Source organism: Camelus dromedarius, chromosome 16 (assembly GCF_036321535.1).
Source record: "Camelus dromedarius isolate mCamDro1 chromosome 16, mCamDro1.pat, whole genome shotgun sequence".
NCBI classification, from domain to species: domain Eukaryota; kingdom Metazoa; phylum Chordata; class Mammalia; order Artiodactyla; family Camelidae; genus Camelus; species Camelus dromedarius.
In genome coordinates this window covers 51,954,585-51,970,303 of record NC_087451.1, presented here as the reverse complement: position 1 = coordinate 51,970,303, position 15,719 = coordinate 51,954,585, and the positions used below count along the sequence as shown (strand labels likewise).

General features: G+C 34.1%; 1 protein-coding gene across 1 annotated transcript in view; it reads left to right on the top strand.

Moving 5' to 3' along the window:
* CCT6B (chaperonin containing TCP1 subunit 6B) overlaps positions 1-15,719 on the top strand; it is a 24,809-nt gene extending 9,090 nt beyond the window's left edge. The window contains exons 6-14 of the mRNA XM_010979040.3: positions 3,241-3,351; positions 3,514-3,673; positions 6,403-6,485; positions 6,843-6,939; positions 7,222-7,369; positions 11,997-12,130; positions 13,430-13,532; positions 14,879-14,951; positions 15,470-15,719. Of these exons, the coding sequence (XP_010977342.1) occupies positions 3,241-3,351; positions 3,514-3,673; positions 6,403-6,485; positions 6,843-6,939; positions 7,222-7,369; positions 11,997-12,130; positions 13,430-13,532; positions 14,879-14,951; positions 15,470-15,542 (982 nt within the window). The 3' untranslated portion in view covers positions 15,543-15,719. The remainder of the gene's footprint in view (positions 1-3,240; positions 3,352-3,513; positions 3,674-6,402; positions 6,486-6,842; positions 6,940-7,221; positions 7,370-11,996; positions 12,131-13,429; positions 13,533-14,878; positions 14,952-15,469) is intronic.

Genomic DNA, 15,719 nt, shown 5'->3' with positions numbered 1-15,719 from the left:
AGAAAGGTAAGACAATATTGTCTGAGTATGTATGTGTCAGAGTAAGTAGCACCTTGTTGATTTTGGACATAACTCACTTTAAACATTCTATTATGGAAAATTCTAAACATGTATAAAAGTAGAGAGAATGGAATAGTAAACTCCCACGTACCTGTCAGTCATCTTTATTTTCAGTATATGGCCAGTCTTATTTTTACCTTATATCCCCTCTATATACTCTTTCCACCCACCCTGCCCCAAACCTGGATTATTTTAAAGCTAATTGAGATATCATATTTCATCTGTAAATACTTTATTTATTTTTAATATATGTGTGTGTATGTGTGGGTGTCTTTACTTATTTATAGAAGTTCTATTTTGTTCTTTCTTTAATCTACCTTGTCACTTTTTATGGTTTCCTATTCTGTGCAGATCTCTCCAAGCTTACCTTTTGTTTCTTTAAACATTTAGTTCTTGTTTGATAATTATAATATTTAAAGTTTTGTCTGTTTCTGGTATTTATTGTATTTTGCTAGTTCTCACTTGTGCTTTGTTCTGAATATATGCCATTCATTGTGTTGAAAAGAGTATTTGTAGAAAAAATTTGAGATGTAGGCTGAAGCTGCCTTTCTGCATAGAGGATTTGAGTTTGCTGCTGCAAGGAGCCCAGGGACTACTTTAAACTAAATCCACAGCTTGACTGATTTTTTTTTTTAATATCTAGTTGTTGTGAATTCTAACTGCAAGTCCATGTGAGGGCTGCTGGTTTATACCCTGAGTATATAGCCCTTTGAGGTTCAAGCTTAATGTAAAGAGGGTCTTCTATTAGACACTCTAGCTTGGATAATCTTGAGTTTTTAATTCCATTCCCCTCTCATTGATGTCATTGAAACCAAAGTTCAGATTTGCCTCAATTGTCAGATGACTTTAGAGTAAGTGCCTGCAGTTCTCCTCTTAGCCTTTGGAGTTCCTATTTTGTTTTCAGTTTTGAAAAGGATACTTTTGTAGCTCTTTACTGTTTTAGGGCTCTCTAATGTTTTTAAGGTTTTTTTGTTTTTAATCCAGCATGTTTAGATGCTTTCAGTAGTAGGGTTGGTCCAAATTATCCTACTGTTGCTGAGGGCACCAAGTTCTTGATTTATATTTCAGAAAGATCTCTGCGGAAACTGTTGTGTGGAGAATACATTGTGGAGCAGGGTGGGAGGTGCAAGGGCAGAAGCAGGAGACAAGCTAGGAATCTATTGTAATACAAGTAAGAAATGAAAATGTTTAGATCACGATATGCTTAGAAAGAAGGAGCAGTAGGATTTGTTGATAGTTCTACATAGAATGTGACAGAAACAGAGGCATCAAGGATGCCTCTTGGGTTTTTGCATGACCATCTGGAAAAGTGGAGGTGCCATTTCTTGAGACGGAGAAGACTGAGAGGAGTAGGTTTGGGGAAATAAATCAATAGTTTAGTTTAGGTGCTTATTAAACATCCATGTGGAGATGTTTAGTTAGGGGTTTGGGGGTATGTGTCAGGAGTTCAGGACAGAGGTCTGGACTAGAAATACATATTTGGGAGTCATCAGTGCGTGGGTGACTTAAAGCTATGAGTTAAGGAGATCATCTGAGAAGTGATATAGAGAAAAGAGGAAGTTTAAGGATTAAGCCCAAAACTCCAATGTTTAGAAATTGAGAAGATGAGGACTTAGCAAAGCAGACTGAGAAGGGTGGTCAGTGAGATAGGAGGAAAGCCAAGGGAGAGTATGCTCCAGAAGCTTACAGAAGAAAGTGTTTCAAGAGGGAGAGAATAATCAGCTATGTCATATGCTGCTTAAAGTTTGAGCAAGTTGTGGACTGAGAATTCTCCATTAGGTTTGGAGAGCATTTAATTTTTGGTAAGTTTAATGAAAGCTGATTAAGTAAAGAGGTGAGTATGAAAGTCAGATTGAAGGTGGGCTTAAGAGAGAATGGTTAGGGAAGAAGTGAGGATGCAAACGTAGACAACTCAGAAGAGTTTAGTTATAAAGGGAAGCAGAGAAATGGGGTTGGTACCTAGAAGGGAAAATGGGAATGGGCTAAAGGAGAATTTTTTTTGTTTTTAAGATGGGAATTACTGTTGCAAGTTTGTATCCAGATGAGGATGCTCCTGTAGGAAGGAAGAATTGACGTGGGGGAAGAGGGGACAATTGCAGGGCAGAGAGAGGAAATGAAATGCAGAACACAAGGGGTTAACCTTAGAGCAGGGCATGGGCAGTTCATTCCTAGTAATAGGAGGTTCAGATTCAAGTGCAGGTGGATTGGTAGAGGTAGTGATGGGGCAGTGTTTTTATTCTCTCAAAGAAGCAAGGTCATTTGCCGAGAGTGAGGAGCAGGTGAAGAGTAAAGGAGACTTGAAGTGTGAAGAATATTGAACATATTGTTTGTTTCTTCCTGAATAAAATATCTTCACCTTCAGTTAGGAGTTGGACTAGTCTAGTTAGATTAAAAATTTGAAAACTTCTGTGTAGTTATATTTAACTATTTTAAAAATTATTTCTTTGCATTAATGTATAACACATGTTGGGTATAAGAGATTCATAAGTAGAAATGCCATGCCCTAATTGGGTATAAACGATTTTTTAAAAGTTATAAAAATATTTACTCTTGAAAGATCATTCGGAAAACAGGAAAAAAGCCTACCCAAGTTATCTATATTCCTACCATCCAAGCATAACCCTACTCTTAGTTTCCTTCCATTTTCCCTTTCAATGCCAAGGTGCTTATTTTTCAAAAGCATAGTTATAATCATGCTTTATATGCAATTTGCCATTCTCCACTTATTAGCTACCCCTGTAAATATTTTTCCATGTTATTACATAGTTTTCATGACTAGCACATAGTTGCATTATTATCTGCCAAAAGGGCCCTATTATTGGACCTTTAGGTTGACAGTTTTTAGTTGTTCCATATAGTTATTTTGAACAAATGTTCCTAAGAAACTCATTGTGTGCCTACCTTTCATTACTTGATCAGCTGTGTCATGTGTTTGAGCCACATAATTTAAAGAATAATTCAGGGTTGACTTTTCATTGTGACTTCATAGTTAACACTGTGTTAAAATAGGTTCTCTTTCCTATTTCCTAATTTTACTGATTATGTGTTAGGCTTAAACTTGGTGCAATGAACCAGTATATGCCCTGGAAGTTCTGTTACAACTTTAAGAGTACAATTTTAATTTTGTACCAAGCTTTAGAGTGTAAGAAATATATAAGAAACATTACATGTTTTTAATAGGTTGATCAGAGGATTAGTTTTGGATCATGGTGCCCGTCATCCAGATATGAAGAAGCAAGTAGAAGATGCATTTATCCTTACTTGTAATGTATCACTAGAATATGAAAAAACGTACGTATATCAGTTACTCTTTGTAACTTTTGAGATTGTTTTTTCTGAAAGTGTTTTTTGATTCTTTTTTTGCTTCTCAAATGTTTAGTGTAAACTCTTTCTACCTTTTCCTCTCCCAACCCCTCCTTGCCTTTACTAGCTTGTTTTTTATTAATCTTTTAGAGAGGTGAGCTCTGGTTTCTTTTATAAGACTGCAGAAGAGAAAGAGAAGTTGGTAAAAGCTGAAAGAAAATTTATTGAAGATAGAGTGCAAAAAATAATAGACCTGAAAGACAAAGTCTGTGCTCAGTCCAATAAAGGATTTGTTGTCATTAATCAAAAGGTGAGAAAAGTTTAGATTTTAACTGTTTGTAAAATGTTCTTCAGTGTTTTACAAAGTGTGGTTTGTGGATTCCATTTCAGGGGGTCTGTGAGGTCAAAACTATTTCCATAATATTAATTATAATGCCTTTTACATTGGGTTGACATCTGCCATGATGAAGCAAAAGCAGCGGTAGGTAAAACTGCTGGTGCCTTAGTACACATCAACACAGTAGCACCAAATTGTACCAGTAGTCATCATAGTCTTTACTGTCATATCACCATACACACAAAAAGGGCTGGTTCTTTTAAGAATGTCTTGATGAAGTGGTAAAACTTATTCTGATCTTTATATATGCATCCATTTATTTATTTATTTATTTATTTATTTATTTATTTATTCATTTTAACATTTTTTATTGAGTTACAGTCATTTTAAAATGTCGTGTCAAATTCCAGTGTAGAGCACAATTTTTCAGTTATACATGAACGTACATATATTCATTGTCACACATTTTTTTTTCACTGTGAGCTACCATAATATTTTATTTTTTAATTGAAGTATAGTTGATTTACGATATTGTGTTAGTTTTAGGTATATAACATAGTGATAGTATTTTTGCAGATTATACTCCATTATAGTTTATTGCAAGATAATGGGTATGATTTTCTGTGCTATACAGAGTATCTTTATTACTTAATCTATTTTATGTATAGTAGTTTGTATCTGTTTCCAATACCTCTAATTTGGCCCTCCCCTTTTCCCTCTCCCCTTTGTTAACCACAGGTTTGTTTTCTATGTCTGTGAGTCTGTTTCTGTTTTGTATATACATTTATTTGTGTTATTTTTTAGATTCCACGTATAAGTGATATCATACAGTATTTGTTTTTCTCTGTCTAACTTATTTCACTAAGCATAATATTCTCTAGGTTCATCCATGTTGCTGCAAATGGCAGTATTTCATTCTTTTTTATGGCTAATATTCCATTGTACATATGTATGTGTGTGTGTATAAAACATCTTAATCCAGTCATCCTAAGTGACATAGTTGTAAATGGCGTTGCTAGTAACACTGGGGTGTGTGTATCTTTTTTGAATTAGTATTTTTGTTTTTTCCGGGTATATACCCAGGAGTGGGTGCATCCTTCTATAATTCTTTGTGACAAAATGTGAAGTATGCACAGAATACTTCTGCTGCATATCAAAAGAAGGGTCTTGAAGGAATGCTCTTGTGTAATTAAGTTCCAAACTAAACTAGCCACTTTTCATGAAATGTCATTTTTACTTGAAAGAATGACTGACAGAATGGTTATTTAGACATGGGTATTTGGTAGGTTTTTCTCAGAAATGAATGAAGCAGTCATGTCACTTTAAGGAAACAACAGGTGGTATTTGTTAGCAATGATAACATTTGAGCTTTCAACAAAAATTAGAATGTTGGAAAACTTGTACCTGCCACTGTAAGCTTGACTGCTTTCTGATAATTAAAAGACTTTTCTGGTAATATTAGTGATGATATTAGAAAATGTGATATTTTTGATATTGTATAACCATCTGGAGGTCTGCCTTAACTTAGTGAACCAGTATTTTATAAATGACTAAAAAAATGCATGAGTTAACAAAATCAATAATTAAAGTGCAAGATAGACAAATTGATTTTTGTTCTGATGAGTCATCTTTTTTTTTCTTTAACACCTTTATTGTGGTGTGATTTCTGTACAGTAAACTATACATATTTCAGATGTACAATTTGATGAATTTTGATAGATGTATACCCCAATGAAACCACCACCACAAACAAGATAGCTAACATTTCCATCAATCCCCAAGAGATGCAAATTTCGAATTCTCAATCTATCCCTTCCCACCCCCTTTACCGCCTGGTAAATAAGTTTGTTCTGTGTCTGTGAGTCTGTTTCTGTTTTGTAGATAAGTTCATTTGATCTTTTTTTTATAGATTCCACATATAAGTAATATCATATGGTATTTTTTCTTTCTCTTTCTGACTAACTTCATTTAGAATGACTATCTCCAGGCCCATCCATTGTTGCTGCAAATGGCATTATTTTATTCTTTTTTTTTTTTTTTGGCTGAGTAGTATTCTATTATATATATGTACCATATCTTCTTTATCCAGTCATCAGACAAATGGATTTTAATGTGAAGGAGCATGAAAAGTTCATTCATATAGTTTTATCTTCTACTTTGGAACTAACCTTTAAGAAGCTACCCCTTGTTGAGTTTTAGTATAGTATTGAAGAACATACACATTTATTGGAAAAGGGTATTAAGATGTTCCTCCCTTTTCCAGCACATATCTATGTGACGCCAGGTTTTCTTCATGTACTTTAACCAAAACAATGTACCATTCCAAATTGAATGCAGAAGCAAATATGAAAATCCAGCTGTTTTCTATTAAGATAGATATTAAAAAGATTTGCCAAAATGTAAAACAATGCCACTACTCTTACTATATATTTTTTGTTAGGAAATTATAATAAATTCTCATTAAAATGTTATCTATGTTAACATAAACGAGTTTATTATTATTTTAAGTGGATTAATAAATATTTCAAAAATATCTCAATTTTCATTTATAATGTGATAAATATTATATATACAGCACATATAAATGAAAGCTCCTTGGGTTCTTAATAATTTTTAAGCTTGTGAAGTGGTGCTGAGACCCAAAAGTTTGAGAACTACTGTCTTAAAACATGCTTGTAACTTTTATGCTAATTTGATTATAGGGAATTGATCCACTTTCCTTAGATGCTCTTGCAAAACACGGCATAGTAGCTCTTCGCAGAGCAAAAAGAAGAAATATGGAAAGGTAAGCTTGCAGATAATTATGTATCCTAAATTTTTTAACAGGCTAAACTGAAATTATCCCATATGTACTCCTTTTAGCTTATGTGTAAATGTTGTTGAGCAAAGTAGTAGCATACAAATTCCAAATTTTGTTTGTAATTTCGGTAAATAATGGAACTGGCAAAAATCAAGTTTGTTAACCTACCTCAGAACTTTTTCTCATCCAAACCTCAGAAGGTTTTCGTCTTCTTAAAATGGATTGAAAAAACAGTGCAATACAGTTGCAAAGTCTTCTGTGTTAGGTATCTTTTCACATTTAAGAAATTAGTCTTTTATGTTTTCCATAACCAAAGCTGTGGTGACATACATGTAATTTCAGACTCTCTCTTGCTTGTGGTGGAATGGCCATGAATTCTTTTGAAGACCTCAGTGTAGATTGCTTGGGACATGCTGGTCTTGTACATGAGTATACATTAGTGAGTATTTCTATGGATAGTGGTTATAAAGTGAACAGTATCCTTTTTTTTTTAATTAAACCTTTTAATTCACGTTTTATATTTCAAGACTCCACAGGACAGATTTTATAATTTACTTCCCTAAATGTTAAGAGTTCAAATATAACTTAACTGCTTTTAATATATATTTAATTATGTGTCATAAGAAAAATTCACATGAAGATTGGATTCTAGTATTATAAACTAGGTCTTGATTTCATACTGACATTACATATTAAGTTTATGTCTTGTATTATCCTCTAGGGTGAGGAAAAGTTCACTTTTATCGAGGACTGTGTTAACCCTCGCTCTGTCACCTTGTTGGTTAAAGGACCAAATAAGCATACTCTCACACAAATCAAGGATGCTGTGAGAGATGGACTTCGTGCTATCAAAAATGCCATTGAAGACGGTAAGTTCTTTTTTTGTGATAGAAATGAACCTCATGTATTTTTAAAATAGTAATAAGTCTATCATGGTATTTATATTATTTTAAAAGATATGAATGACTACTATTCTTTCATTTCACTTTGGACAATTTATAGTTTGGATTGTGAAGTTTTCTCTTGGAATACTCTGAATAGTATGGTACTTTTTAAATTAATTTCTATTTATTAAATGAAATACCCTCAATTTAATGCTGTAGTATCTTTTTTTTTTTTTTACAAGTTTAGTTTTAAAACCATGAAAAACTTTTAAAGCTTAACACCCTCATTACTTCATTGAGCTTTATTACCTCAGGTGCAGTGTAATTTTAAGAAAGATTAGGAAAGAATATTAGCATTTATTATTTATTGATAATTTATTGCCAGCCTTCTAAAAGGAGTTAGGGTAGATAATTCAATAAAAACATACATGTTTAAAATAGAATAATAAGCACGTGAAAAGATGTTCAACATCATTAGTCGTTAGGGAAATGAAAATCAAAATCACAAAGAGATACCATTTCACAACTATTAGGATGGCTATTATCAAAAAGCTTGATGATAATAAATGTTGACAAAAATGTGGAGAAATTGGAACCCTCATACATTGCTGGTGGAAACTGCTGGAAAACATTTAGGCAGTTCCTGAAAAGGTGAAACATGGAGTTATTATATGACCCAGCAAACCAGTTCTTAGATGTGTCTGCAAGTGAGTTGGAAACATATGTCCACACAAAAAACTTAGACATGAATGTGCAGAGCAGCCAAACTGTGGAAACAATCCAAATATTCATTAGCTGATGAATGAGTAAATGAAATGTGATATATCTATACAATAGAGTATTATAAAGGAATAAATACTAATATATGGTACAACATGGATCTACCTCAAGGATGACCTTGAAAACATTATGTTAAGTTAAAGAATCTAGGCACAAAAGTCTATGTGTTATATGATTCCATTTATCTGAATCTAGGAAAGGCAAATCCACACAGACAGAAAGTAGATTAGTGATTGCCAGGGACTGGGGGAAGGGAAATAGGGTATGATTGCTAATGGAATTAGCGAGTGGTGATGATCGCACAACTCTGTGAATATACTAAAAACTACTGAAGAGTACACTTTAAAAGGCTGAATTTATGAATTGTATCTCAAAAAATAGAGTAATAAACTCTATAAACAATACATCAGGTTTGTCTTATAAGTAAAAACATAGATGTGAACTAATAGCAAAATAAAAGCTGAAATGGAAAATTAGAACTTAGGAAAAAAATATGAATTCTTTTTTAGCAAACATAATAGTCACTATAAATATTTAAGCTACCAGAACATAAAAAAATATAGTCAGTAACATAGGTTTCATTATTGAAAAGGAGAAAACACAGCAGTTCCTAAATTAAAAAAATACGGGGCTTGAAATAAGGGCCTCCTTCTTTTAGTCACTTTTGATAAAAGCCAGCAGCATGTTTTCAAGAACATAAATAAATATGATTCAGGCATGAAGCCTTTGGTAGTTCAACCTGATTCTTAGAATTTAGAATACAGAGAAAAATGGATTTTTTAAAAAGTCACTTTAAGCACTTAGTTTTTTAAGAAATAATTTATCAAGCTAAAATTGACATATAATGAACTATACATATTGAAAGTGTACAGCCATGAACCTGTCCCTTCTATCAAGATAATGAACATATTTATCACCCCCGAAAGTTATCTCATTGACCCTTGGTAATCTTTCCTTCCTGCCTCTTCCAGCATCATGCTATGCTCAGCCAACCACCAGTCAGCTCTGTTGCTATGGATTAGGTGCTATAGATTAGATTTTCTAGACTTTTGCATGAATGGAATAATACAGTATGTATTCTTTTTTGGTTTGGCTTCTTTTAGTCAGTGTAATTACTTTTAAATTAATTGATGTCATTATATTTATCAGTAGTTCATTCATTTTATTGCTACATAGTATTTCATTATATGAATGTACTACAATTTGGTTCATCAAATTCGCCAGTTGATGAATATTTGATTGTTACAGTTCTTAGCTATTAAAACTGCCGAACTGTTTTGCCAAGGACCATTTACATTCCTACCAGCTGTTTATGAGCATTCCAGTTCTGTATCCTCACCAAGTCATTTTATTTTATGTTATTTTATTTTTATTTGCAAGTTATTTTGGTTATTTGAAATCCTTTGCATTTCATATCAATTTTAGAATCAGCTTGTCAAATTCTACTAAAAAACTACTGGGATTTTAACTGGAATTTCATTGAATCTGTGGATCAGTTTGGGGGTAATTGATATCTTAACAATATTGAGTTACGGTACATCTTTCTATTTATTTGAGTTTTCTTGAATCTATCTCAGCAATATTTTACATGTTTTAGTATGTGAGTATACTCAGTTTTTTTCATCTCGCAAAACTGTAGTTCTGTACCTGTAAAACAATAAATCCATTCTCTTCTCCCCTTGGCCCCTGGAAATCACCATTCTTCATCCTGTCTCTTATGAATTTGTCTGGTCTATGTACCTTGTATGAATAGGATCTTACAGTATTTGTCCATTTCTTATTTCACTTAGCCTGATGTCTTCAGTTCATCCATGCTGTAGCCTGCGTCAGAATTTTCTTCCTTTGTTAAGGTGAATAACATTCCATTGTATGTATATACCACATTTTATTTATCCATTCATCTGTTGGTGGAAACTTGGGTTGCTTAACCTTTTGGCTATTTGAGTAGTGCTGCTGTGTCTGCTCTTCTTTTTTATATATTATTGGATTTGATGTTAAAACTCCATTAAGAATTTTTGCATTTACATTTGTAAGGGGTATTGGTTTGTATATATTTTTTTCTTGTGATGACTTTATCTTTTTTGCCTTTCGAATAATGCTGGCTTCATAAGAATGAGTTGGAAAGTGTTTTTTCCTCTTTAATGTTATGAAAGTGTTGAACTCTTGTGTAGAATTGGTATTAGTGTTTCCTTAAATGTTTGGTAGAATTCGCCAGTAAAGCCATCTGGACCTGGTTTTCTTCATGGGAGGATTTTAAACTACAGATTCAGTCTCTTTAGTAGATACAGGACTATTCAGGTTATCTTTTTTTTTCTTAAGTGAGCCTTGTGTCTTTCAAGAAATTTGTCCACTTCATCTAAGATCATACTGCCCATGAGCTAAATCTGGTTTGCTGCCTGTTTTTGATAAATAAATTTATACTGGAACATGGCTACACCCATTTGTTCATGTATCATCTGTAACTTTGTGCTATGCCAGCATAACTGAATAGTTGCAAAAGAGATGGCATGGCCTACAGAGCCTAAGATATTTATTATCTGGCCTTTTGCAGGAAGTTTGCCAACCCCTGACCTAAGTGTTCAAATTTATTGGCATAAAGTTGTTCGTAATATTTCCTTATTATCCTTTTAATATCTGTAGAATCTGTAGTGGCAGATTTCTATACCATTTCTTTTCTGACATTGGTCATTTTTATTTCACTGCTTCCAACTCTAATCGGTACTATTTTCATCCCTCTGCTTACATTAGGTTTCATTTGCTCTTCCATTCCTAGTTTCCTAAGGTGGAAGTTGAGGTCATTGGTTTGAGACCTTTCTGCTTTTCTAATATGGGTGTTTAGTGATCTAAATTTCTCTTCTGGTACTGCTTTGGTAGCAGCCCACACATTTTGATATGTTGTGTTTTCACAGGAGAAGGGGATCAAGGTAAATTTCAAAGCTACTGGTAATGTTCTGTTTCTTAAGCTAGGTGTTAAGTACATGGGTACATTTATTTTTTATACCTTATACATGTAAATATTCTTTTGTGTGTATTCAGTATTTAACAAGGAACTTTTTAAAAGTGTGAATGGGAGATGAGGATGTAATTACCTTGTGGGTAGAGAAATCTCTTGAGCAGCTATATTGCATAGTGAAGCAGAGAAAGGGGGTAGTAATTTAAGAATGATATGAGATAAAAGGAGAGATTCTTTCTGTGTTTTTTTGTTTTAAAGACAGGTGATTCCAAAGCAAGTTTGATGATTCAAAGAGTCATAAACTTTATAAAACCATACAAGGAGGTATAAAAGTCATATCCTGATATGAAAACTGTTGTGTTTAACCAGAGCTTTTGCTTAGAATAATAAGAACTCCTACATTTTTTTTCTCAGGTAGCAGTTTGGGTTCTACTCCAGTATAGAAAACAGATACTTCATTGAATCCCAAGAATTCTATGCCAAAAACCATGGCCAGATTACCTTGGCCTAAAATTTTTTCCAAATCAGATTTTGTAATTAGTTATATGCCACTGTAAATTATAAATGACTACTTTTTAAATGTAGTCATAAAGGAGAAAGATGAAGGTGGAAGAAATGTTTACTTCTACAATGAAATAAGCTATTTGTAGCCAGTTGTCTGAACTGCGGTTAGTTATCTACTGGTGTATAACTTCAGGATATTTCATAAGACATCTGAGTAATCACTGAGCTGTGCAACTTATTTTATTTCTGTATATATTTAAATCCATTATAGATGTAGGCAAGATAATAGAACACAATTGAATAGCTAGTTATTTTTTTCTCTGTTTCGCCTGTGTAGTATGTCTTACCAATCATCTTTTATTCCCCCTCCAATAGGTTGTGTGGTTCCAGGAGCGGGTGCAGTTGAAGTGGCAATAGCTGAAGCTCTAGTTGCACACAAGCACAGTATAAAAGGAAGAGCTCGTCTCGGGGTCCAGGCTTTTGCTGACGCTTTACTCATTATCCCTAAGGTACAACTATCCTAATGGCCAAAGAACAACTGGTTAGACATAAGATGTTTAATTTTAAATTGCTCATGTTATCTAGCAGCAGAGTACAAAGTCAGGTATTTACTTGTATTTCCCCACACAGTTTTGTCTAAGCTATTCTACAGCTAAAGGAGGGAAGCTTTTGGGATAACAGTTCTGAATCCTTGTAGGAGTTTCATGAAATGGCTAAATTACCACTTTACTTCCATCTCTGAGCTACAAAAGTTATGTTAACTCTAAATTTTTTTTTTCAAAAATGGTTCATGATTAATCATAATGAAAAAGTTTAGAACTTAGAATTTAGATTTTGAGGAGACCTTTATTTTATTGGTGGTATGCAAAGTATTATCACTTTAAATTGTGGGAATTGAGAACTTCAGGCTGTTTAGCACTCCCAAATACTAGATTGCATTTTCGTAGTCATCATAATTCCTAGAAAAGGAGAGAAATCAGATTTTTTCCATGTATCAACAGAAGGACAGAGAACTGCCTTTTTTCCTTTGCTTTAATTTAGTTGTGAACCACTTGGAAACACAGAAAAACTATTTCAAATATTCTATATCCATGAATTAAAACATTACTAACAATGCTAGCAAAGTCTTTTTGATAATTGCTTTAAAATTATCCATAATTTGTGGAATCTTTGTGAATCAGATATTTATTTTTTCTTCCCCCAAAGGGCAAAGTCAGCAAATAATGATCCTGTAGTTGACACACATTGGTAAATCTGGTATACGCTTGGTGGTACCTTTTCACTCATCATTTGTTGGTTTAGGATCACTTGGAAATAAGCCTGGCTTGGAGCGCAGGTATCTCCATCCCTGTTGCCACAGGTTATGACTCTCCTCATGTGAATGAGGGGCATAGGTATGCTGCAAATAGGCAGGTTTCCTTTAGCAAGTGCTCAGGAAAAAGTGGAAAACGTGTGGCTAAGGAGACTAGAGAAAATAAGAATACCATACTACTTCCTTCCATTTAAAATATTTTGTGAGGAGGGAAATTAATGTTTTGGGGTAGGGGAAGGGGAAACTCTAATGTCTTCCTCAGAATTTGGTGTGATATACATAGGGAAAATGTTTAAGTAAATATAAAAACTACTAGATACACAAAATAATAATTTGATTTAGATTAAGAATGGAATTCTTCAAAAGGAGATTACTACTATATTGTGGATATGTCTTCACAAGACTTAGAGAGCAGTACCTTATTTTTTATATCTGGTATTCAAATATGTATGAAGGTATTCCATAGATACATTTATTATTATTTTTATTCCTAAAGGTTCTTGCTCAGAATTCTGGTTATGACCTGCAAGAAGCACTAGTAAAAGTTCAGGCTGAGCATTGTGAATCAAAACAACCTGTTGGCATTGATTTGAATACAGGTAAGAAAGTGAAGAAAAACTAGCTGTTTAATGAAAAAAAGAGGTTATACTACATCCAGAACTTACAGCAAGGGGGTGGAGGTTTGGATGACTTTAATATTTAAGTTTTGGGTGCTTTTAGTTTACTTTTGAACTTCCTAAAAGAAAATATTCATTCATTTAAGAGATAGTTATGGAGTGCTTATTATTTGACTTTTTGGATTCATACAGGGTAAGACTGACAAAAATCCTTGCCCTTGTGAGCTTATGATATAGCAGGGAAAGATATGCAGTAAATAATAACCTTAATAAGTAAATACCTTTAGCATTTTTAAAGGTAATAAATTCTGTGAAAAAAATAAAGGAGTAGTATAAGGATGACTGTGAATGGTAGCACAGGAACGTGGGGAGGGGGTTTCAGTTTAAAGAGTGTAGCCAGGGTAGGCCTCGTTGAGAATGTCTGCTGAACAAAATCAAAGGAAGTTAGGAAGTTGGCCATGTGGGAACTAGGTAGGAGGAACAGCCAGTGGAAAAGCCAGTGTCTGATGTTTTTGAGGAGGAAGGAGATTAGAGAGGTAATAGAAGATCAGATCGTGCAGGGGTATGTGGGCCGGTCTAAGGACTTTGACTTTTTTCTGCAGTGGGAGAGGGAGCAGTTTTGAACAGAGGTGTGACAGTCTAATTCTGTTTAAAAGGATCACTCTTGCTACTCTGTGGAGAGGAATCAACTGAACAACTGGAAGATTAGAATTGCCATTAACTATATTGGAGAAGACTGGGGGTAGAGCAGGTTGCGGTGATGGGAGATCAGCACTGAGTTTTGGCAAAGTGAAATTTGAAGTGTCTGTAGGAATTAAAGTAAAATAGACAGTTGGATGTACAAGTCTGGAGCTCAAGAAAGAGGTCTGGCTTGGAGATAAAAACTCAAAAGAGTCGTCAGAGTATGCATGTTTTAAATCCAGAAGATTGATTGAGATCACCTCTGGAGTGACTGTAGAGAGAGGAGAGAAGAGTCGAGGACTGAGCCTTTGGTTACTCCAGCATTAAGAGCTCAGGGGGAACAGGAAGAACCAGTGAAGCCACTGAAGCACAGAAAAGGAGCCACTAGTGCAAAAGGAACAAGCCAGGCAGATGCAGTGTCCTGGAAGAGAAGTAAAGAGTGGTCAGGAGGGTGTGGTCAGCTGTGTCAGGTGCTGCTGACAGATGAGGCCTGAGAGATGACTGTTGGATTTGACAACATGGAGGTCATTGGTGACCTTGACAATAGTAGTTTTGATGGTACATTTAAATATCGTTAGAATATGCAACCAATATTAACAGAATGTATCAGGATTGTAATACTGAAATAGTTTGTTGTTACTTTGCAGGTGAGCCAATGGTAGCAGCAGATGCAGGCGTTTGGGATAATTATTGTGTGAAAAAACAACTTCTTCACTCTTGGTAAGTTTGTAATAATAAAAGAGAAAGACTTTTAGGGACATAATTGATAACATAAAGATTTTTCTATTATTTTTGCTCTGCTATAGTGGAAAAATGGTTGAGTGTGTGAAAAGGCATGGTATCCAGTATTAAGACTAACTTCTGTTATTTTATAGTCCTTTTTACATTTTAGTTCTAGCAGTGTAAGTTACAGGAAATGTTACTCTTACTGTTTATTTAAGGGAGAAGGGAAAGAAGGAAGTTTACTGACATAAGGCCACATGCATAGTGGGAAAAAAATCAAATGATGTGCTAAAAGTGAGCTCAGTTTTGCTGGAATATAAAATCAGGCTCCTACTCTATCAGCAAAGGGGTGAAATTATAATACAAAGGGTTAGGTTTGTACTTATAATAGCTTTGTCTTATCTCATAGCAACATCGCTGCAGAACAAAGTGCCTTTAGTAGCTGAAGATTGCTTGGGGGGAAAGATAAGAGTGGGTTGGTAAGCTTACTCACTCTGTCCAATCTTTTTCCTCAGCACAGTGATTGCCACCAACATTCTCCTGGTTGATGAAATTATGCGAGCTGGTATGTCTTCTCTCAAAGGGTGATTGAGTTCAAAATCAACTCTTCTAGAGGCTGAGGTTTAGCATATCTTATATCCAACTACCATTATAGAGCCTGAGCCATTCTTAATTTTATACAATAAATGCAGTTTATATTTGTTGGTCTTAGAAGTCTCAGTATTTTATCAAGTTATAAAGAACGCAAAATATTTCACAGTAAAG